Source organism: Fundulus heteroclitus, chromosome 8 (genome assembly GCF_011125445.2).
Source record: "Fundulus heteroclitus isolate FHET01 chromosome 8, MU-UCD_Fhet_4.1, whole genome shotgun sequence".
NCBI lineage: Eukaryota > Metazoa > Chordata > Actinopteri > Cyprinodontiformes > Fundulidae > Fundulus > Fundulus heteroclitus.
This window is the reverse complement of record NC_046368.1, coordinates 29037018-29060088: the sequence shown is the minus strand read 5'-3', so window position 1 is coordinate 29060088 and position 23071 is coordinate 29037018. Positions and strand designations below refer to the sequence as shown.

General features: G+C 42.3%; 1 protein-coding gene across 1 annotated transcript; it reads left to right on the top strand.

The window, feature by feature from the left end:
• The first annotated feature begins 1942 nt into the window (after positions 1 to 1942).
• fbxo18 (F-box DNA helicase 1) lies at positions 1943 to 21386 on the top strand. Its single transcript, XM_021320067.2, has 22 exons — positions 1943 to 2138; positions 2228 to 2270; positions 3180 to 3338; positions 3727 to 4340; positions 5294 to 5430; positions 5550 to 5697; positions 5772 to 5953; positions 6041 to 6115; positions 7553 to 7650; positions 12046 to 12214; positions 12350 to 12569; positions 12676 to 12763; positions 12854 to 12949; positions 13030 to 13166; positions 13860 to 13956; positions 14554 to 14720; positions 14808 to 14889; positions 18182 to 18376; positions 18845 to 18970; positions 19054 to 19160; positions 20694 to 20828; positions 20934 to 21386. The coding sequence occupies exons 2-22, from the start codon at positions 2252 to 2254 to the stop codon at positions 21096 to 21098; spliced, it is 3216 nt and encodes a 1071-aa protein (XP_021175742.2). The 5' UTR covers positions 1943 to 2138; positions 2228 to 2251; the 3' UTR covers positions 21099 to 21386.
• Positions 21387 to 23071: the final 1685 nt, after the last annotated feature.

The window sequence follows — 23071 nt, the reverse complement described above, 5'->3', positions numbered from 1 at the left end:
CTATAATGTAACGTATAAGAATTGTTTTTTACTGATTAATTGTCTAATACTATCTGCTGCACTAACCTTTATAAAAGGAGAAGCAAGTAATGGAAACCAAACTGCATTCCACCAGATTATATCAGTATGGGGCTTTAATACTTATCCCACAAGGAGCCTAAGGCACACAGGGTCATTGTTAAAGAAGCTGGATGTTCAGAATGCTATATCCAATGCATGTCAATAGAAAGTTTAATGGAAGGAAAATGTGTGAGAAAAGAGAATACAAGCAACCACAGAAATAAATGTTTAAAAATATAAGTAGAACAGAATAGCACTGTGGTGAAATTCAGTTAGTAATGAAGTTATATGATATAAGTTTATCTTTACTTTTATTCCACAGACTTGTTGCAGAAGGGTCATAATGGACTCGAAAGTTTGCATCTTCTCTATGGAAATGGCTCAGGCATTTTTTTTAAACCAAACGAGCTGCCCTATCTGAAGCAGTGGCAGAAACTGGAATGATGATCTGAGGAAGACGTACTGCAGTGTTTACTGTGACATTTGCCATACGGAGACTTTTAAATCAGGAATTTAAAAAAATATATATTTTGACGTTGTGCTTTGGGATCTAAAGTAATCTAATGTTAAATTATTTCTTTGTTAATTGTTTTTAAACAAATATGTAAAGAGACAATTGATTTCCAGAAGGATGCCAAACTACATTATATTTTACAATCATTATTCAAGATTAAATATTTTTCATGTTTAATGCATGCCTGTGCTTTAGGCTTTGCGCTCCCTGAGTGATGAGTAGTAATGTTCAACTCATTTATATGTTGTTTTTTTTAGCAATCAATCTTTATGATTGTTATTTCAATCCTCTCAAAAAAAGAACAATCTCGGTGTAGAGGCATTTTTACTAAAAAAAGAATAGTTATGATTGCAGTGTGTCGTAATGATGCATCTACAATATTAGATGGTTTCTGAGAGCGGTTTAAAGAGTCAGTAGCACCCGCCAGAGTGTGAATGATAGAAATAGGGAGAAGCTGTACTGTGAAGTTGCAAGTAGTAGTATGAGTTTTAGTTTTGAAAATGGATTATTTAAATTACATGGGCTCAATCGTCTAAAAAAATCTGTGGTCACCGAGAGTTCAAGCAGGGTCAAGCAGATGGAGACTTTGATTTAAATTGTCTTTCCAACCAAATACCAAAAAATCCTAAATACATTTATGTAATGTAAAGCTATGTGTCTTGTACAGGAGAAACTTCAATATGTGAAACCTAACATTTAATTTATTCAGCATTTTAACATTAATTAAAACAGATTCAATTCAGTTATATTTATATAGTGTCAATTTACAACCCGTTATCTCAAGATTTACATTACACCATGTACCTTATGTATTGTGTTATCAAAAAGCAAACAAACACAACAACCAACTGCCAAACACAGTGGTGGTGCAGGGATGTTGAGTAGGCACCTAGCCCGTGCACCTTGCAGCCACTGAACTCACTTAACCTTGAACTCCCAGGTTTATCAAATCATTCTATTGTGTGTGTGTGTGTGTGTATATATATATATATATATATATATATATATATATATATATATATATATATATATATATATATATATATATATATATATATATATATATATATATATATAAACGTATTTCTCATTGTCTTAATTAAGCCATAGAAATACGTATTTATGGCTTAATTAAGACAGTGAGAAATATGTTTATGAACACGTCAGTCAGGGTAAATCTAATTGTTCTTAGAGCCTTTTAAAGATTTCATCGTTTTTATTATCTTGATTAAATTATATAAAAAAACTTGACTGGATGAAGCCTGCGTTATTTTTCCAGTTTCGCCAAAGCTCACCGCCCTCCAGTAGGTGGCGCGTCTAAACGAGTGAGGCGTTTTTTCCCCCACCGATGAATAGAATTCGAAGAAGACCAAACTGGCCAATCAAGTGGCAGCGACCCCACAAACTGTTTTCTTTCAGAGACCATTGTCCGACTTGTCTAAAAACAATATGTGAAAGCTATATATTTACCACCAGACAGTAACGAGGACGCCACATTTGAGCTCTTAACACGGTCGTCTTTCAGCGGTGTAAAAGCAGGGAGCAGAAAAACGTCGCTTTAACCGTAAGAGAGATAAACTAGCTGAACTCTTTAGCGACGGTCATAAGTTACCTGTGTTCCAGGTGGTTTAACTGTTGTCGCTTCGTTCAAAGGCGACGCATGTGTCGGAAGCCAAGATGGAGGTGGCTGTTAAAGGTGAGGTATTATTATTCTAAGAAAATAAAAGAGGCGGCAAAGGGTAGCCTTGTAAGCCTTTTTGAAGTTGGACGCAGATTCGTCACAAACGAAGGGCTGTTGAATACAATAACCCCAGCTGGGGATAGGTTGGACAGCAGACTACATGATTGTTTTGAGCAGCAAATGCGTTGTGGGCACAGACTGGCTAGGTTAAGGTGCAGCTACGGCTCCTCTGCGTCTGAAGGATCCAGATGAGGCGGTTCGGGCATGTGGTCCGACTTCCTCCGGCCGGGCTTACCTTTTCAGGTATTTCGGGCTCCTCCCACCAGGAGTAGGAACCCCGGGGCAAACCCGGAGAGAGCTGAGGACAACGGGTGGAAGTTCTGGAGCAGCAGCAGCACCCTGTGCACATCCTAAAATGAACAGCATTATGGTCTGTGGGTCCTGGTGTTTTAGTTAAGGTCTTCACATTTTTGGAAACATTTGCTAAACAGAGTGAGGTTATGTTGAAACAAACAAAAGGTACCTCAACAAGGTGTTGCTGTAACACTATGCACGTGTCTGCAACCGGGTTACTCCCCCGTCCAACTAATAGTTTTTTGTTGTTGTTGAGTAGAACGAAGCAAGACCTGCTACGTTAAAGGGGGAACAAGTCTGGAAACGATTTGTCATGTTTGCGTCATTTTAAGTCCCAAAGAAATGCAAACAGGGGCTTACACACTTTTATCCTAAACATATATATGCTGTAAAGGTAATATTTCTGAAGACGGAAGCTCTTGTCAAGATTATTTAAGCCCGCTAACCTGCTCACCATTTCTAAACGGCTGACTAAGTAGAACGCTGTGGCGGCCTACGTCCGAACTATTGCGCAGAGGGTCATCCAAAAAGGCAGCGTTGTGTATCTTCACTCATTACCTGTGTTTCCAGGGAGGGCCAAGAGGAAGCATCTGAATGCACAGGATTGTGACGAACTGGGACAAAGCGAGGATGGCACAGATGCTCTGACCAAACCGCGCACACTGCGAGGCAGGCGAGACCCCAACTGGGGCCTGTACCCAAGAACCCCCACAAAGCAGCGACGGAAAGGTAATCCATTGTTTGGCCTCCTGCTGCAGACTTTTTGCAGCCAGCATGGGGATTAAGCACTGCCATGTAAAGAGCTGTGGTGGAAAAACATCAAACTGAAGTTCCTCTAATCGAATCAAATCTGTTTTAGCCTTTTTTTTGTTACTGAATTGAACTTTGTGATGTTCAACACATAAGAATAAACTGTTCAGGTTTCAAACATCTCTATAATAACATTAATGCCTTCTAAGATTAACACGCAGTGTTTGTAAAGCTAGACGTAAATACTGGCCCCTGGATTAGAATATATGAGCCACATATTTAGATCTAAACTGATTTTATTTGCTTCTGACAAAAAAACCCGGATCTGAACTTTTTTTTCTTTTCTTCCTTCCAACGGTTCTATCAGCAACGTCCGTTTTAGGGAGTCCTGGGCAGCAGAAGACCATTACTAAATTTTTCTCCGTGACAGATGTCATTAGTTCCAGTCCACACAAATCCTCCGTGCCCCCCACATCAGCACACAGAGAGGGTTCAGGGGCTGTGGACGAGGAAGAAGAAGAAGAAGACGACGACGATGTTAGCTTGTTGGCGACCCCGATTGTAGCTGATCCTGATGCAGACGAAGAGGATGAGATTGGTGACGATGCTCTCCTAGCTGCTGAAATATTTCAGGGGGCTCAGGGCGAGGGGTTGGCCTCCGCCGATGCCCGCCTGGTAGATTCTGGGACGGTGTCCGAATATGAGAAAAATGAGGCCGATTATCTAGAAGGAATGACTGCAGAGATGTTTGGAGAAGATGAGGACTTTAACGAGTTTGAAGAGGAGGAAGTTGAGCCCCTTCCTGACGCCCACTTTGGACTCCTGGGCAGCAGGAAGGTTTTGTTCCAACCACAGGGCTGCATAGACGACCTTCCAGAGGAGGTGCTGAGAGAGGTCCTGCGTCTGGTCCCTGCGTCGGACCTTTATCGCAACGTCAGCCTCGTCTGCCATCGCTGGAGGAACATCGTTCTGGACCCTAAGGTGAGGCTAATTGACCTAAATTCAACTGAGCTGCAAATGATGCATCCATAAATTGGCTGGCGACTGCAACGTGTCTTTTTATTAGGATGAACAGCCCTCACTAGTGACCGGCCAGTCAGAAAAAAGAAAAGAACATTTTCTACCTAAGCAAAGTTGTGGGTCATTATCGATGTCTGATGTTAATGTGCTGTTATGACCTTCAGTTAAATCTCCCACAATCCCGCGCTGCATCCCTATCACTGTCACATGACCAAACAAACACAACATGGCCCACCCACTCCCCCTCCTGAAGCATACACACAAACAGCAACTAGATGGTTATTCATACTGATCCAGTTTCACTTCAGGGGCTGATACCGATAAGTTCAAAAAAATATATAATAATACGATGTTGATGCTGAAATACTTTGCATTCCTTCTGTCCAAATTGGAGCTGCACTATTTAAATATAAAAAATCACAAAAGACTACATGGACACAATATTCGGTTGGATATAATGTTTCATGTGATATGCTGGCAGGTTCTGCATGTCAATAATGGGATTAGCCTTTTAGACGGACTTCCCCTGTGCCTACGTGCTGACTAGATGTATATTAATATGGCCGATGTTGATAGAGCTCACAACAAGAGGTGGTAACATTGTGATAAAAAAAAAAACAGAAAAGAAAGGAGCCTGGAAATTGTGGTTTATTCACTATTATCATCACAGTATTCAGATATAAGATAAGAAATTATGCATTTTCCTGTCATCGAGCAGCCCTACATTAAAAGTAACCGTATGCTAAAACCGACGCTTGTTCCGCCTGACCCCTCAGAAAATGCTGGGTTTGCTTGCAGCGTTGGAAGGCTTTACACGCATCCCAACAAACCCCAAAACCGCGATAAACAAAAGTATTAAACGTACCGGCATGTTTAACAGGCGACCCTATTAATGGCATCCAGTTGTTTCTCAGTTTGTGCCCTTTAAGAAGCAATACTTCCGCTACACGATGAACGAGACGGAGACCGTGCAGGAGATCGGCTCCACGCTGAAAAACGCCAACATCACCCGCCCTGCAGCTTTAGAGCTCAGCATCCGCAACCTTGTGGTGTAAGTCTCATTTGGGATCAACAGGGGCAGATCTGTCTGGTGTCTACTTTAAAACATTGCCGGACACGTGGAGTAACTGCGTGCTCTGACTTATGGTGGTTTAATTTTGCTCTGGCCAGGCTGATGGCTCAGCACCAAGTTGGAGAGCGCGTGAAGCCAGAAGATGTCCTGCGGTGCGTAAAGAAACATCGGCTTTTCCCACAGGCCGAAGCCTCCATCAGGCTACGCATTCCCGACATTCAGAGGTTTCTTCACCTTGGCACTGAGGTATGACTCCATCGCACATTCAGGAAGTGGATCAGATCTTTACCTGATCGCCACCACCTGTGCCTGATCTCCAGGGTCCCAACCCATACGCAGCCATGGCGGTCATATTGACCCTGAGCGAGAGTGTAGGCGACGTGCAGACCTTGGTCTCTTTGCTCTCCAGCTGCATGTCACTGACAGCCATCACAGAGTATCTCAGCCACATGGCCACCATGCTGCTTGCTTTAGAGAGGAACGACATCATGAGTAGCTACAGGTGAGACCCGCCAGAGGCAGTGATGGTTTTCTGAGGCAGTTCCCGCCATGATCTGCTTCTTGTTTATTCGATTTTCTACCTTCTCAGGTTGCATTACAACATCTACTACGTTCTCTACTTGCTGGAAAATGGTCCCTTTTCTGTCACCTCTGGCCAGAACGGGTGAGTTTAAAGTATATCGGTTTTCAGTGTGTCTTCAGTATTATTTGTTTGTTCCCACGACGTTTAAAAGCTGCTGGTACAACGCCCTCCATATCTACTGATGGTTCTGAGAAAGTTGTTTATTTTTTGTAGCATAATCTCTCAGTGAAAAATGTGTTTGTAATACTTCTCTTCAGACAGGAAAACCCCATTAATGATTAATTTTAGATTTCCGGCAGTCTAGAGAACACCGTATCTTTGTTTAATATCTTCAGATATTTCCCAGGGGCTTAGGGAGCTCCACAGACCCTCGGCATCAGAAGTCATATTCATACCATATATTTAATATCTGTGATTTGAAAAGATGACTTTTATCGGCCTTCATTGCCCGCCAGTTCACGGGATTAGTTTTACTTTTGGACCGCATGTGATTTGTAATAATCCCGGAGATTGTCCATGTTTTTAATCCTGTGCGAATCTGCCATGTCAGCAAATTGCAAAGTAAACATTCCCCCACAAATGACCTACTATATTTTGCTGAACTTAATACTAAATGGGATGGATCTGATACATGAATAGGCATTTTTTTGTTTCCTGGGCGCATTTTTCTTTGCATTTGGTGAAGAATGGAGGCTGCGTTCAAGTGTTTACAAAGCCCTGGGTCCAGGGCCTATTTCCTATTTGAAAACAAACCCAGTAAGCAAACGGCCACACAGTGATACAGAGCCGATTCTATAATGTATAAATATATGCATTTAGTGTTGAATTTCTACCCACCGCCATTTTTCCTGTTCGTAAACTTGTCGGTGGACGTGGCTGGAATTACGTATGGAGACAGACGGCTCTCGCTGTCTGCCAAATGCAACAACAGCGCGACGTCTAGCTCTTGTTGCAGAGTGCGATGAATGGGAGAAGGGATCAGGTCTGTTAGAGAAAAAAGACAAGGCCCGATAAGCGACTGCGCATTAAAAAACGAGCGTAAATCTACCGGCGACTTTAGAAAGAAAGAGCCCAAGAGGTTTAGAAGTAAACCTCATATTTAACAGTGAGCATCGACACTTCTGTCTTTTTCTTCTTCTACTGTTTACGTTTGGCTTCTGGGTAGACGCGTCTGAATAGCGCCATCTCTCTACGGGGCTGAATCTTGCGTGTGGTTTTTGGACGTACAGTGTGAGCAGTCAGGTCGCCTCAGAGCGTCGGGCTGTACCGGCTAACAACAGATATGGTGAGCTCTGCACCTTTAAACCCTGCGGTTTGAGCTGTATCTGAGTACAATCATTGAAAATATCGTACAGTGTATGCTGCCATTAGTAAAACTAATCCTGTGCAAATAGGGCATAATAGTGAAATTCAAACTGTGGTCTTAGCAGCATTCTGCAGGTATTTGTCCCTAAGGATTTGTTTCAGTGAGATGTTTGAGTGTGTCCAGATTTTCCCACTTGTGTCTTTCTGTGTCAGTGAGAGACTCCCTCAGATTCACCTGACACGAGAACAGCAGGCGATCCTCAGCCACGACATCCAGCACGACCACGTGGTCAAGATCATCGCATTCGCAGGTATGGTTTGTTAGTGGCATAAAACCCACTGCGCTCATTCTCTTCATTTTTATTTTGTCTTAACTCAACTAGAAAATAGTGAGTCGGTAACTGGCAACATAAAAAGCAGGACAGAGCAGCGCTTTGGAGTCCCGTGTTGGTTTGGACTTTGTTTTCCTACACAAGGCTTAGGTTCACGCACTTTTAATTAATCTGGGTTCCAAATATAAGCGGGAAAGCAAATAGTGACCAAAAAGTTAAAATAACATTAAGAAATGTTCCGTTTATTAGCACAGTGAGTTATGTAGAACATTTTAAAACAAACTCCTAATTTCTAACCCAATGCAGCAGTTTCTGGCCTTCTCTTTATTTTGACACCAGGGGGCGTCTTTTCTCCAGGGTCCGATCTCACTGTCATGCTCCAGTAACTCATCCTTTCACATTAGACAACTTGAGTGCCAGCTGTTGCGAAAGCAAGCCATATGTTCGATGTGTAATTACACAACCGCTCAAAGGTTACAGTCAAGACACACTGCAAAAAGGGAACTAAAAGTAGGTAACTTTTTCTTGAAATGAGTGTATTTGTCCTTCATTTGTTTAAATGATCTGCCAAGGGAATAAGATTTTTAACTCTTAAAATAGGAACAACTCATCTCCATCATCTTATTTCAAGTGCAGTACATCTAATTATTAGGGGTGCACTGTTTGATCGGCCACAATTACCTACATTTCTGGAGTCTCTGCAATGGTCTGAAATTCAGCCACTTTCAATGCTCTAAACTTTCAGAGCAGGTATTTGAGAGGGTCAGATTGTTTCACGGGTACCGATTAATGTTTTTCAAGAACAAGTTTGAAATATTGAAGGTATCTCGTGATATTATAACAACCGACAGTGTGAGTTATAAAAAAAAAAAAAATTGTGACTGGCATGTCACGCTTTTTCCATCAATTGATGCACCCCTACTAATTATCTTATTTTAGGGGTCAAAATGCTCATTCTGTCGGCAGATATTATTTACCTGCTCCAATCCAGGACAAATACGCTCATTTCAAGAACATTTTACTTTATTTTAGTTCCCTTTTTGCAGTGCGTTGAAAAGCTTAGAAATAATGATTTGTTCTAGACATCTTTGCTTTTACCAAAGAATGCTCCTATTGTAGCAATTACAGCCTCGCAGACCTTTGGCATGCTAACTGTGAGTTTATTGAGGTGATCTGAGGAAACGCCCCCGCGAAGTGTGCTATTTGAACTTGACGCCATTTAAAGTTACCGTGGTGACAAAATTAACCAAAAACCACTTCTCAAAACTTCCTAGACACAGTTGACCTCTCAAAAATGCAGAGCTCAGCATGGCACTTTTTTTGGTACAGTGGTTTAGGTGTTGGGCTGGTGCACCAAAGGTCGCAGGTTCGCAACCCGCTGGGGGTACCGAATATTTTTTTTTTCTTTTTTACAAGTAACAAATAAATAATTTGAACAACTGATGTAAATGAATGAATGATGAAAAAATTGCAACAGCAAGAACTACCCCCGGCCTATACAGCACCACTCACCTGTGGGAAATGGCACTACACACCATTTTTGTCAAAGTTCTGGGCCCAGATTTGGTGAGGCTTAGTTGCTAAAGAAGGCCGATCTGACACATGGCCTTTGGTGAGCTTTGGTGACATTAAGTATTGGCACCCTTTTTGAGGAACTTCCCAGTACAGGATTTGGACCAAACTAACAGAGTACAATCACCCGGTGATACTGGACACAACCATGTTAGCGGCTAACGCTTAGCATGTTGCTAACCGGAAGTAGCTCTAGGAAGGTCTCACCAACTTCTGCTTCACAGAGTTTGTACTTCCTTTAGTAGTTTGTAATGCCTTTAACATTTTTATTCACATATTTAATTTTTTCATGCTACATTGAAGTATTTAATCATGTTTTAATAACACCAATTTTCCATGCTGCTTGGATGCAGACCTCCTCCTGTTGGCTGGTTTTGACCAAGACAAATCCTTTTCACACTCAGAAGATTTGATTTAAAAGTTTCCCAAGTGATAAAAGCCTACGACCAAGGAACTTGGAAGCTTTGCCTTTGACGGTTACGCGCACCACCAGGCGGGCGCCTTCTTCAACTTCTTCAGAAGTTGAACGATTCTAGTTCTCATTGTTATTTTAACTGAAGAAAATGGTGCTTTTTATTAATAATATGAGGATATTTCTAAGCAATCCCAAACTTCTACTACTATATGTTTACGCTTATTTTATTTATCGAATGAACTACAGATCACTTTGTCACAAAAGTTTTAAATGAAATGTCCAAAAAAAAAAGAATCAGCAGCCGTTCTGCGGGCATCCTGTCATCCAGTCTATTCTACTGCAGGGATCGTCTCCTCTGAGATGGGGACAGCTTGGCACAGCCCTGCCAAGTTAAATCTGAGCACATGTCCTTACAGAGACACAAAGAATCCAGGCTGATCATATTTGTTCTGAATCAAATCACACCATAAGTATGAGACTGAAGTGACTCGCGGTGGGTTAGTGGGAGTTGGTTTCTCCTACAAGTTTACATCAATAATAATTGCTTATGGTGGTGATGTTTAGGTTTTTGTAAATTTGTTGAGATTACAAATTGAAACATCACGCTCAGAGATGACCCGTAGAAGGACGTAAGTTAAGAAAGCATCACCTGAAACGAACACAGCTTTATCATTAGATTCTAAAGATATAAGAAGATGCTTCATGTGAAACAGTTTGCTGGGTTTCTAGGCTGCATTGATATGATTCATTGCTAGTTTCGCTGGTACCATTTTCAGTGTTCTAAGGTATGTGTTGGCAAAACCTGTAGAAATCATGTTCACTTCAATGCGCACCTTTTCTTTAATGACGTTTGTGGTTTTAGCTGCCCACGGTGCGCCTTCCGAGGAACAGCACCAAGGCAGACCGTCCCTCTTACTGCAAACTACATTGTAAAGCGCAAAAACAAGTTTGCTGGAAAACCCCAGATCGGTTAAGATTAACAAAATACAGCAAACCAAATGTAATGCAGTTTTCAAGGCCCTCTAAACAATATAGGTGTTGTTGGTTTATTTAACCAACTGGCAGGCTAAACCTGACGTGGAGTCATACGCAGTCCGCCAACAGCATGTATGACTTTAGTCTGGGGATCTGATAAAAATCAATAAAAGATAAGATAAATGTAAAAGGTCTGTTCTTTTTTTCGAACTAGCACTTAAAAATAAATAGTAGGTTCATAGTTGACCGCACTTGTTGGCTATTTCTTGTGACAAACTCCTAACCCTTACCCTAACCCAGCACACCTGTCAGTCCGCGGTGCAGAGAGGCTGCAGGAGCCTGCAAGTCGCAGCTGCCTGGGAGACTTCTTCCCGCCGAGCAGTTTATAGTGACGTCGCATACGCGCTCATAAAATCTAGCTCCTAGTACCTCTCCACGCACTCATGTCCGCCCTTTTATGTGGGAGCCCAGAGACAGAAATGGCTCAGGATGCCATCTGCCTCTATTTAGAAAGCATAATTATAATACAATTAACCGTGAACATGCACAGACATATAATAATTTACTACATGCCATGACCTTCTTGGAAAGGGGGGGGGGGTTGTTGAATGGTAGGGGACTCGAGATGCAGATCATCCACAGAAACGAGAGAATGACCATTTTGTCTTGGCTACAGTGGCACGGTGCATGCTAATGTCTGCAATAATCGTTAAAATCACCAAGATTGCTTCAGAAAGCTTTGGGTTTAGTTAGCCCTTCCCATCCAGAGATTTTACCCCAGGGAATGGGGTGCTCATCGGCAGTGGCGCTAGTTGTATACCTATACCACATTTGTACCCAGTGGCGGTTTTACATCCAATTACCCCGCACCCCATGACCTCTCCTCATCTCATAAGCCTACAGCTGTCAGCCTCTGCAGCTTCTTCTCACAGCAAGCATGGCAGCTGCAGCTGCAAGGGGCAGCAACTCACCAATTTCTCACACAGTGACATGGTAGATAATGGAAAATGCCTTTACGGAGCAGTTGATCTTCAATTTATTTTTTTATGTGCTCGCGCCGCTCCAGTTAGCTGTCCGGTTTGTCCGTGCCAAAAAAACGCTACTGCTTGTGGCCCAGTCAGAAGCTGTCCTGGTTCTTCTTACGGCATTCCTGACACTTGGATGTACCTACTTTTCCTACTAAGTTTGAGATTTTGAGTAAAAAAATATAACCCTTAAAGGGGACTTTCCAAGAGGACGTGTGAAATCCCAGTGAGGTGGAGAGGCTGCATACATCTTCCAAAAGCTCCATTTGATACATTCTGTTATTTGGCTGCACCAAGAATAAAAAAAGTCACTGACCTGTTTTAAACCGAGGATGAGAACCAGCTCTTTGTTTTTTTACAGCAGTGTTTTTTTTGCATCTGACACAGGTACAGGGAAGACGACCACGCTGGTGAAATACGCCGCGCAGCGTCCACACCTCCGCTTCCTCTACGTGGCTTTTAACAAATCGGTGGCCTGCGAGGCGCAGCGCCGCTTCCCTCCCAACGTGGAATGCAAGACTGCCCACTCCTTAGCCTACCACGATGTTGGGATGAGGTGAGGACCCTGAAATCCCAGCTACACGCAGATTTATCCTCACCTTTGCAAACTCAAGGACTCGATGCAAACGGCACGTGTTTCTTAGCGGGCGTCCTCCTCTGACTGAGCGGTCTCTCGTGTGCTGTTTTGCAGATACAACGCTAATAAAAAGCTCACCATGAACGTGAAGCCATTCAGCATCAACCTAGTTCTGCCTACGGGATCCGCAGGCTACGCCAGAGCTAAAGTGGTGGCTACCATCCTGAATGCTTTCATGGCCTCAGCGGACCCAACCATCGACACCCAGCACGTCCCCTTCGACTATGTAGTCAAAAAAGGCTTCAGGAAGATTATAGATTCTGAGGAGCAAATGGTAGAAATCTGTGCGCTTCTTTAATCTGCTCACTGAATGCATTTGTGACGAGGGCCATGCTGAGGACGTGCTGTTTTTTGTTTTTCTTATGCTTGTATACTTGCAGTTTTTTATCAGCGAGGCAAAGATGATCTGGAACAAAATGAAGGACGTTAAGGAGAAATCCAAACAGGCCTACTTCATGCCTCATGATGGTGCAGCGTTTTTTTTATTTTTTATAATTCAAACAAACGCTTATTTAAGCAACAGCACCTCAGATTAAAACTGCAGCTTTTGCTACGCAGGTTACCTGAAGTTATGGCAGCTGAGAAACCCAAGGCCGCGCCTGTCCGACCGATACGATGCCATTTTTATCGACGAGGCTCAGGACTGCACGCCAGGTACTCATCTGTGTGCTTTGCCTCATGTGCTGGAGAAACAAACCGTCTGCTGTTTTCAAGAGCGCCGTTCTTCTTCTCAGCCATCATGGACGTCCTGCTGTCCCAGCGCTGCGGGAAGATCCTGGTGGGAGACCCCCACCAGCAGATCTACACCTTCAAAGGAGCAGTCAACGCCCTCCACTCAGTTGGCCACACTCACATCTTCTACCTCACGCAGGTATAGGTGAACATTCCCGCTGCTCTCATGATGTAGTTTTCAGCAGGAGGAGGAAAGCTGGACGGAGATAGATACAGGAGAACCTTTCAGAGGCAGCAGAAAACGTGATAGCGGGTTAAAGGTTCACTTCCCAGCAGGACAAATACCCATAGCTTACAGCCAGAGATCCAACGAAATGGTTTAGATCAACAAATATTCATGTTAGAACGGCCCAGACAAAGGCCAGACCTAAGCCCTAAATCCTTTTTTGGCAGCACTGTACATCAGTGCAACTCCTGCTGGTGTTAATTTTGTAACAAAATTAAGAAAAGAAGTCATTTCTCCAATGTGAGATCAAAAAAGACTATCTATATCTATAATCTATCTATGGAGCATACTAGTCTATCGATCTATGAGCGAATCTAGCTTCAATCTGAGCGTACGAACTACTACTATCTTCGTATCTATGCTAGCGAGCAGCTAGCTAGCTATCAATATAATGACGATCTATCTATTGCTATCTATATATCATCTATAGCTATCTACTAATCGATCTATCATCTATCGAATCATCATCTACTATCTATCTATATCTATCTATCTATCTATCTATCTATCTATCTATCTATCTATCTATCTATCTATCTATCTATCTATCTATCTATCTATCTATCGGATCACAAGCATAAGTTCCATTGTACTTTGTATGTCTAGAGCTTTCGGTTCGGAGCGGAGATCGCCTTTGTGGGCGCGGCCATCCTGAAGGTTTGTAAAGGGGTCCAGAAGATTCTCGTCGGAGGAATGCAGAAAGGTAAGAGCTGCAGGAATGTACGCTTAGAACAGCTAAAACAATTTTTTTTTTTTTAGCCCTTTACTAAATGTTCTGTACCAAGCAGCTGACAGATTGGTGTTAAAGCTTTTGCTTTATATCTTTTTTGGTTCTTTTGTTTTTCCTTTTCAAGAGAAAAACAGCAACATGAGATAAATCCCATGATATTACAGAAAGCTCTGTTAATGCATCAGCTTATGGGGTCTTCTCCATTTACTTATGTTCTTCTGAACATATGTGGCTACACGAGCCAACTAGATCTTATCAGATCCAGTTGTAAATACAACTGGATTTGATGGATGTGGGTGGATAGATTAGCCCAGATGTGTTCTGCCTTTGGTCCTCAGGACCTCCACACACACACAACAATTAAATAAATGGCAGATTAACATGCCTCTGCAACCCTTGATGGTGGTGAGGAGGTCATGCAGTCATTTGATTCAGGTTTGGTGGAGCAGAGATGCATCTAAAACATTCAGGGCAGCGGGTCCTGAGGACCAGGGTTGAAGACCCCTGCATCAGCCTACACGGTGTACCTTAAATTGGTCCTTTGATCAGATTTCTCTGTCAATCCTACAGGTGCCGTGTGTGACGAAACGGCATCTAAAGCCCTGGAGGCCATGAAGAAGGGGGAGAGCTGTAGCCGAGGGAAGATCGGCATCCTCGCGAGGTGTAATCTCGGTGTCTTTAAGGGGGCCGTCCAGCTAACGGATGCTAACCAGCAGTGCCGGATCCACTTCATCGGAGTGAGGGTTTACGTGCACCCACAGGACATGAGAAGTGGCTTCATTATTTTCCAGCATGTATACATAACTTTTGCTTTTGTCTTGCAGGGTGTCAGAAACATCGGGCTGGACAGGATAATGGACATTTACCACCTGATGACTGAGGCGGGGCAGGAAGCGAAAAAAAGAGGTGAGATCTACGGAGAAAAGGCATTTAGCAGTGCTGCACTAACGTTAATGATCAAACATTTTGTATTTTTTATCAGTCCTTTTGTCTCTTTAACCTATTTTACCTGATTAAAGAATTTCAACGTGTTTTGAACAATTTTACCACAACAGCGTTTTAACTGTTATTCGGCATTACTGTTACAAAAGAATATAGATAAACAAATTATTCAGACTCTGTTATTAAAAGAAACAAAAAAAAATCCTCTGAGAAGCAGAAGGTAGTTTATGATGAGTATGCTCTTGATGCCCATTACCACACTTTTACATAATTTGGATTTACTCCAATGTTTTTATTTTAAAACCAGCACATAATTAATAAGAACACTGGAAAACACCAGAAGAGAAGGTCTCTATATATAAAAAAAGAAATCTGAGGGGACAGGATCCAAGCATGAAAGGATTCCTTGACAGACGTACACACATGACCCATGATTTGTGACGAATTCACACTTGCATTAAAGAACATTATAAGTATTTTTTTCTGACTGGGGAGCTTGATGTCACGCTACAATCCTGTGCTAAAGAGAAAGCGAGCGTTAAAGCACGCAGGCTCTCAGTGTGCAAATACATTAGAAGGCGGTAGAGGGGAAGGAAGAGCGGAAAGAAGGAAGAGGCCAGTTTCGTTTGAGTGGGATAGTCTCTGAGTTAAATGTGGATGGGTTGTGTACTGGTACGAGTTGTGGGGCAGCAGGCATTTCAAGTTAGACAAGTTTGATTAGATGGAGCTTGTTAGGATTTTTGGTTCTTTAATATAAAATAAGCCTTATTGATCTCACATTGGAGAAATTCACTTCTCACACATCGGCTTAGTGAAAAAAGAATGTGCCAAAAGGAGGAAAAGGTGCATAAGGTATAAACAGTGGGTATATATATATATATATATATATATATATATATATATATATATATATATATATATATATATATATATATATATATATATATATATATATATATAGTGAGATAACTATACAGCTGAAGTCCCTTATTTAACAGGATTATTGCACAGGGTATTGAATGGTAATTGCACTCTTAGTTATTGCACGGTTATTACAGTTATAGTGCAGCATTGTGTAATCTGATAGCAGCAGGGATGAATGACCTGCGGTAGCGCTCCTCTTTACAGACAGGATGTCTAAGTCAAAAGGAGCTGCTCAGCTCCTCTACAGTCTGGTGCAGGGGGTGAAATGTGTTGTCCATGATGGATCTAATAAATCCATGAAAGCATTTGTGTGATAAATACTTAATTTCTTCCATTTCTAAGAGGTTAAAGGAGGAGTAAGTAAGATATCTACTTTAAAATCAACCTAAATCATTCTCATTTCTAACCTGGGAGAGAAGCAACATTCCCTAATTAACAATAGGTTCTCTCCATCAACAATGTCTGAGTCACAGTTTTCTCCTTTCAGATCTAGAGGTACGGTCCGGACCTACTTCAGTTCAGAGTGTAGCTCGTGTTTGCATGCAAGCGGAAAGTGCTTGCATGCAACAAAATTGCATACATCAGATGGAGGGTTAGCCTGAGCTGCTGTGACTGAGCACGCCGCCACTAATGGTCGACCTGACCAGCGTGTCTTTAGTACAATAGGTTGTTGTCAGTGGCAGGTTGTTGTGTGTGTGTGTGTTTTTGTTGTTCTGATTAGAAATTATTATTTATTGCTCCTTTAAAGTTCGTCATGTAATTGTGACCTACAGAAATGAGCCAGAGGAAGAAAAAAAAGCATCAGAAGTGGATGTTCGTGCTGTTTCTTTAAACAAAAGATTTAAATGATATGTTGTAAAGGTCACTGCAAAGTTTTGATTCTACATAAATGCAGTATTACAGCTAGGGATGGGTGCCTTTCACATTTGGACTGATACGGTACGCATACTCGGTACCTGGGAATTGCTACTGGTACTTAACAGTACCTATTTTCGGTACCTTTGTGTGTTTATGTTATAATAAATGTTAGTTTATTAATAAAATCTGCAACTGTTTCAAATGAACATATTTATTTCTAAATATATAAACTTCATTGGATCTAGAATTGAATCTTATTGAATAATTTATGAATTTTAATACCCAAATTTTTACCAAAACAACAGTTATCAGAGGCACAGAGTGAACGAGGATAAGTAAGGGACTGAAGCTGTGTGTACATAAAACTCAGGGAATTGTTTTAGTGCAGCAGTATCAGAGAAGAAAAAAACAATATAAAATGCAACGAGGGAACAGAGAGGCTATCCTCTACACTCTTTGCTCTGACTGCAGGGGGGTTTCATGGCGAAATGTTTTTTTTTAAAAGGTTGCTGATGGCGAGAAATTTGCTAAATTGGCAGCAGTGACCAGATGCTTCCTCAGATTAGAAGTATTCCCACCGCTGGCCTTGCAGCGCATTTAGAAAAGTGGAGCCATACTTTCCAGCGCTTTCTATCAGCCATGCTTTGTTGGACCAGCAGCTGCTGACGCTCTTGTGCAATGCTGTTTATGTTTGCGTGAAAAAAAATCGCTCACTCTTCCACTTCCAGGCTCCGCTCCCTCAGTTCAGGTCAGTGTTCACGGATCAACAATAAGAAAGAGGCGGGTTAAATGGAGCTCATGCAAGACTGCCAAGACCAAGATCCCTGCTGAGCAAAACAAACAAAAGGCCCGTCTATGATATGTCCAGCAAACTCCTTAATGAGTCCCGAGGAGTTTGGGAAAATATTCTGTGGACCAGTGAGACAAAATGGGAACTTTCTGCAAACTATCTATGCGGATTGCTCTGACATAAAACTAAGACGGGACTTCAGGAAAAACATCAAACACGGTGGGGGTAGGTGATCTCGGGCTGCTTAACTTCTACAGGATCCAGACGACTTTAATCACTTGCTTTACTTCTTCCCCTTAATCAATGAAATCAACATTTAAATACCACTCTTGCTATTCAAGTTATGTTTGTCTGATAGTAAAATGACTAAGATGAGACAAAAATTCACAAAGTGACAAGAGTTACGGGGACAGACGCTTTTTTTCTGTACCGTGTATCAGCAGGTAGATCTTAACATGGTTCAGCCAGGGCTGTGAGCATTCAGACCGCTGCTCTGCAGAGAGAAATGTGCAGAAATCTGAAAGATGTGCAAAGCTGATACACCCTCAGAAGCGTCCGACTGTGACCACAGCCAATGGCTGGTCAACAAAGAATTGACTCTGGGGAGGGAACATAAATGTGCATCACACTTGTATTTGTAAAAACTAAGTGGGGAAACTATGTCGATTTTTCTTTCCCTCTCAGCCATCAAAGACCCCCTCATCCGGACCTTTTTCGCGACTAAGAAAAACGCCTACTCGGCCTTTAAGGAGTACATCACCCAAACGGAAGACAAGGAGCTGGACGGGAAATGCTGCATTGTGGAGAAATACAGAGAGCGCATCCCTGAGCTGGTGGGCCGACTGAAGGCCTGCTCCGAGGGCGACTTCCACAGCGCAGGTACGCGTTCAGACCGAGGCGCGACGATCGTCGTAGATCTCAGGGTCACAAGGTTGCCACTTGGGGACTTTCCTACCCCGTGGCTTGATTTGTAAAAGGTTTAGAATTGGCTCCCCTGGTTGATTATCAGATGAAAGTTTGCGGTGTGGAAACAGGAAGCAATGGGGTTTCAAAAGGAAACATGTTCTCACCTGTAGCGCTTGTGGGAGGCGTCTTCATCACCGTTTCTCTGCTGATAAACAGTGTATTGTTGATTTTTACCACTAATCTTTACATAAACAGTCTCCTTGCTCTTACTTTCTGGTTTTATCTTTTTACCTTTGTGTAAATCTGTCACTTTGCTGCTGGTACACCTGGAGTTCCCCACTCAGGGGATGTTTGTCGTCTTCTCTACTAGCCAGAAATCTTTACGCACATTTATGTCAGAGTTTCCTTCCATCATCTAACATGTATTTTCTCTGTAAGCAGACTTTATTGTTGGAACTGTCCACAAGGCCAAAGGTCTGGAGTTTGACACCGTGATCGTCATCGACGACTTCGTCTCCGTCCCTGCTTCCAATCACAACCTGCACCACATACGGGACTTCTCCTTTAGTGAGTTCTTCTTCTTTTTTTTTTCTTCCTATATAAAAACACTATATTCGTACTGATTGTTCTGGTGTGGTTTACCTCTGCAGAGAATTTTCACAACGACGAGTGGAACCTGCTGTACGTGGCGGTGACGCGGGCCATGACCTCCCTGGTTGTAACTAGAAGCATCCTCCGCATCCTCACAGTGGCCGGGGTGGGACACACTCACTTTTACAGTCTGCTCACAGTCGACACAACTTCACCACCCCCTTCTTTCTAGTTTTCTGCAACTAGACCTCATTTTGGTCACCCTAGCTGACTAAAACAGGATTTAGTGAACTGTGGTTATTTTGTCCTTTGATAAAAGGGGACTGCTTAATTATCATGTGTACTCTCCAGATACTTAGTCCCCTCGGTTATGGCACACAGCAGGTTTTTAAAAAGACCTCAACTCTAAAAAAACGTGTTTAGGTTCTTTACACAGAGGAAAAGACTCTTCTTGGCCCAAAAACAGTTGCTGCTGGATTTAACTAAGCAATAAGGTACGAGCCTCCTATTGGGGGATTGCTGCATGGGCTGTCGTCTGTCAGCTGATGAAATGAGCAGCTTCTCATTTGTTAACCAACCATGTCGGTATCAGACTAACTTCTAGAAGTTAGTGTGATTAAGAGGGGTCAAATCATTGGCACCTATCAAGCTGGTGAAACCTCTAAGGAGATTGCAGAAATGACCAAAATTGGGTTAAGAAGTGTCCAACGCATTGTTAAAAACTGGAAGGACGGTGGGGATCAATGTTCTTTGAGGAAATAATCCTGAATGATCGTGATCGCCGATCATTTAAACGTTTGGTGAAATCAAATGGAAGAAAAACATCAGTAGAACTCCGGGCTGTGTTTAGTAGTAAAAGTAAGATCATTTCCACACACACAATGTGAAGGGAACTGAAGGGATTGGGACTGAACAGCTGTGTAGCTTTAAGAAAACCACTAATCAGTGAAGCTAACCAGGAAAAAAGGCTTTAATTTGCTAGGAAGCATAAAGATTGGACTCTGGAGCAATGGAAGAAGGTCACATGGTCTGATGTGTCCAGATTGACTTTGTTCCAGAGTGATGGGGGCATCAGGGTAAGAAGAGAGGCAGGTGAAGTGATGCTCCCATCATGCCTAGTGGCCCCTGATGTGGGGTTGCTGCAGCTGGTCAGGTCTAGGTTCAGCAACATTAGGAGCTCAAAGGATGAGGTCAGCTGACCACCTGAATGTACTCAATGATCAAGTTATTCCATCAATGGACCTTTTCTTCCTTGATATCACGGGTACATGACGACAATGCCAGGATTCATCGGGCTCGACTTGTGAAAGCGTGGTTCAGGGAGCATGAGACCACCAGACACCAGAGTCCAGACCTTAACCCCATAGAGAATCTTTGGGATGTGCTGGAGAAGGCTTTGTGCATCCTCACAGCATGATGCTGCCACCACCCTGTTTCATGGTTGGATATGTTGTCCTCAGGGTGATGCTCACGCTTATCGTATTGTTGCTGTTGCAGTTTTGGGGGCTGAATACAACATTCCCATGACACTTTTCAGATTTTTTTTTTTTTTAAGCGTCTATCATTTCTCTTCACACTCACTTACTACTTTGTTCTGGTTTCTCTCATAAAAACTCTAGTTTGTGATGGTGTTTCTGTATTTTGTGTCTGTGGAGAAATTGCATTGACTTCACCTTAACATCATCCTTTTAACTTTAAGGAATACTTCCTCAAGTCCCAGATGCCCAGCTCTCTGGTGGTGGGCAGCAGCCCTCTGCCCTGCTCCATCTCAGAATGTCCCAACTGCATCACGCCGGGCTCAGCGTTCATCATGTCCAAACAAAAGATGCAGTGTGTAAGATGACTTAAAATCACTTTGTGGAAGGGAGGTTTTCTTTTCATTGTAAAAAAAAAAAAAAAGAAGAAAACAAAAAAAAGTGTTTTCTGTTCTTTCATCCAGACCGAATGCGTGACTGACGATGGCCCGCTCTGCGAGAGGTGCGTGTGGACTCGAATCGGGCCCACAGCCTACCTCATAACCGACGACGTCCTCTCCATGGCGGAAATCCCACAGCAGCTGCACGTGCCCATCCACCATCCGTTTTTCCCGGACCTCTTTTTTTAACGCAGTCACCCAGGACCTGAAATAAACAGGGTTTTTTTTGCACCTTTTACCTGAAAAACGGGATTGGTTGACCATAATAAGTCGAACCAATTCATCTTTAGCTACTGGAGACACAGAACTGACTTAAAGTTTTTACTTTTTCTATCAAAAGCCAAAAATTAACGTGTGTACAAAATCTTTCTATCGTTCGTATATGTTTGCATGGGAGATTACCTGCATTGTACAGTCTTGTTAACATAGAAGAGTTTTGTGTTATTGTAAAGAATACATTAATGGCTTTTCTCTCAATGCTGAATGGTTGGTCCTTTTCCTTTAAATACAATAAGGGCTTTTTTTCCCCTCTTCTTTACAAAGTTTTTAGCAGAGATGACTGCTTCAGCTTGACAGGGAAAAACCCACAGCAGCCTTCCAGCTTATAGTTTAGACCTGGAGTCAGCAGAAAAGACTCCAAGGAGCATAAAGAGATCCGTCTAGCAAGGGGAAAAAAAGCGTTATTTCAGCCAGGGAACAGAGCTGTCACCAATGTGTGTGTTTCGTCCAATTTCAACACCACCGATGACTAACTACTGTTGGGAGAGGCCCCGGTTATTACTGGACACAAAATGAATATTTTCAGTAACTCGTTAGTCATCTAAGAAGTCCAGTTTTGTTAGGACTGGTGTCATCGGACATGATTAGGAGGAGGATTGACCCAGGAAGTGGCTCATAGTTTGGCTTGGTCAGCTGCCCACAGAACAGAGTGTGATCCTGGCCACCACTGCTGCTAAACACCCCTAAAAGCCGAGATGTTGAACGAGTAAGTCAACAGAAAACACTCAAGTGGATCATTGAAATCATTTCATTCAAAACTCAAGAGTCCTTCTGCACATAGTTATGTGTAATGTTTATTTCTGTTCTCGTAGCTTTACACCTAATGCAAATTCTACATTTGAGAGATCAGCTTGTAAAATAACCAAAAGTATCTCTTTTTTTTTTTTTCTAACAAATATTATGTTGTGGTCATGCTGTTACTTGTGCAGTAATGGGGAAGACTGCTAACTTGACAGTTGTCTGGCAGTCAGCCTCTGTGGGCCTGTTCAGTGTCCCGTTCTCAAGAATAATAACAGAAAATTGACTGGAAGGGAAAGATTTTTGATTCAGTGATTGGGGCTTGCTAGAAAAGTTATGGTACTGTACAATATGCACTGAGTACTTGGTCAGGGCTGTGTTGCATCACCTACAGCATCAGAGCAGCGTGGCATGCAGAGAATCAGCTTGTTGCTCTAGTAGACGCCATCTTTCTCTGAACAATACCGAGTAGATTTTCTATGGGGTTCCAGTCAGGCCAGTCCAGTGGTCTAATACAATGATGAAACAGTTGTAGCTCAACATCCTGAACACATCTTTCCCTTAACATGCCTGGATAAGTTTCAGGCATCGGTTAATATTAAACCAGCAGAAAGAGGTTTCCTAAAAATAGATCTCAGCTGGTTTTGTGGCTTTCTATACCATTTTGCACATATTTTCCTCCACATGTTTAATCTTTTTTTTTTCTTTTACTTTGATTATCAGTAAATCAGTAAACCATTTGCCAGGAATAAACAGTTTATCTTTGAATATTTTCTGAAGATAAGCGTTTTTAGCTGACTCTTGGCCTTGACCGCATGAAGATAAACTATCTCAGTTGCTGCTCAGAGGAGCAAAAAAAAAAAAAAAAAAAAAACTTGGCGGAAACAGTTACACAAACTTCCCCAGTTTTTACAAAGTCATTCAGGTCCAGTTAACTCATTTCTGCCTACTCTTCCGCTGACCTGTGGTAGTAATGGAGTCTATCAGCTTGAGAGATCAGACAGAGAAGATGGTTGTTCCCCATTTAAAGATAACGCATGACTGACATCAGCTGTAGGGAAATTCCACCTGCTTTACTGTAGCTTCCACAGAGGTTTCAAGCAGGTTTAGTTATAACACTATAACAAGCTTTGAACATCTGATCA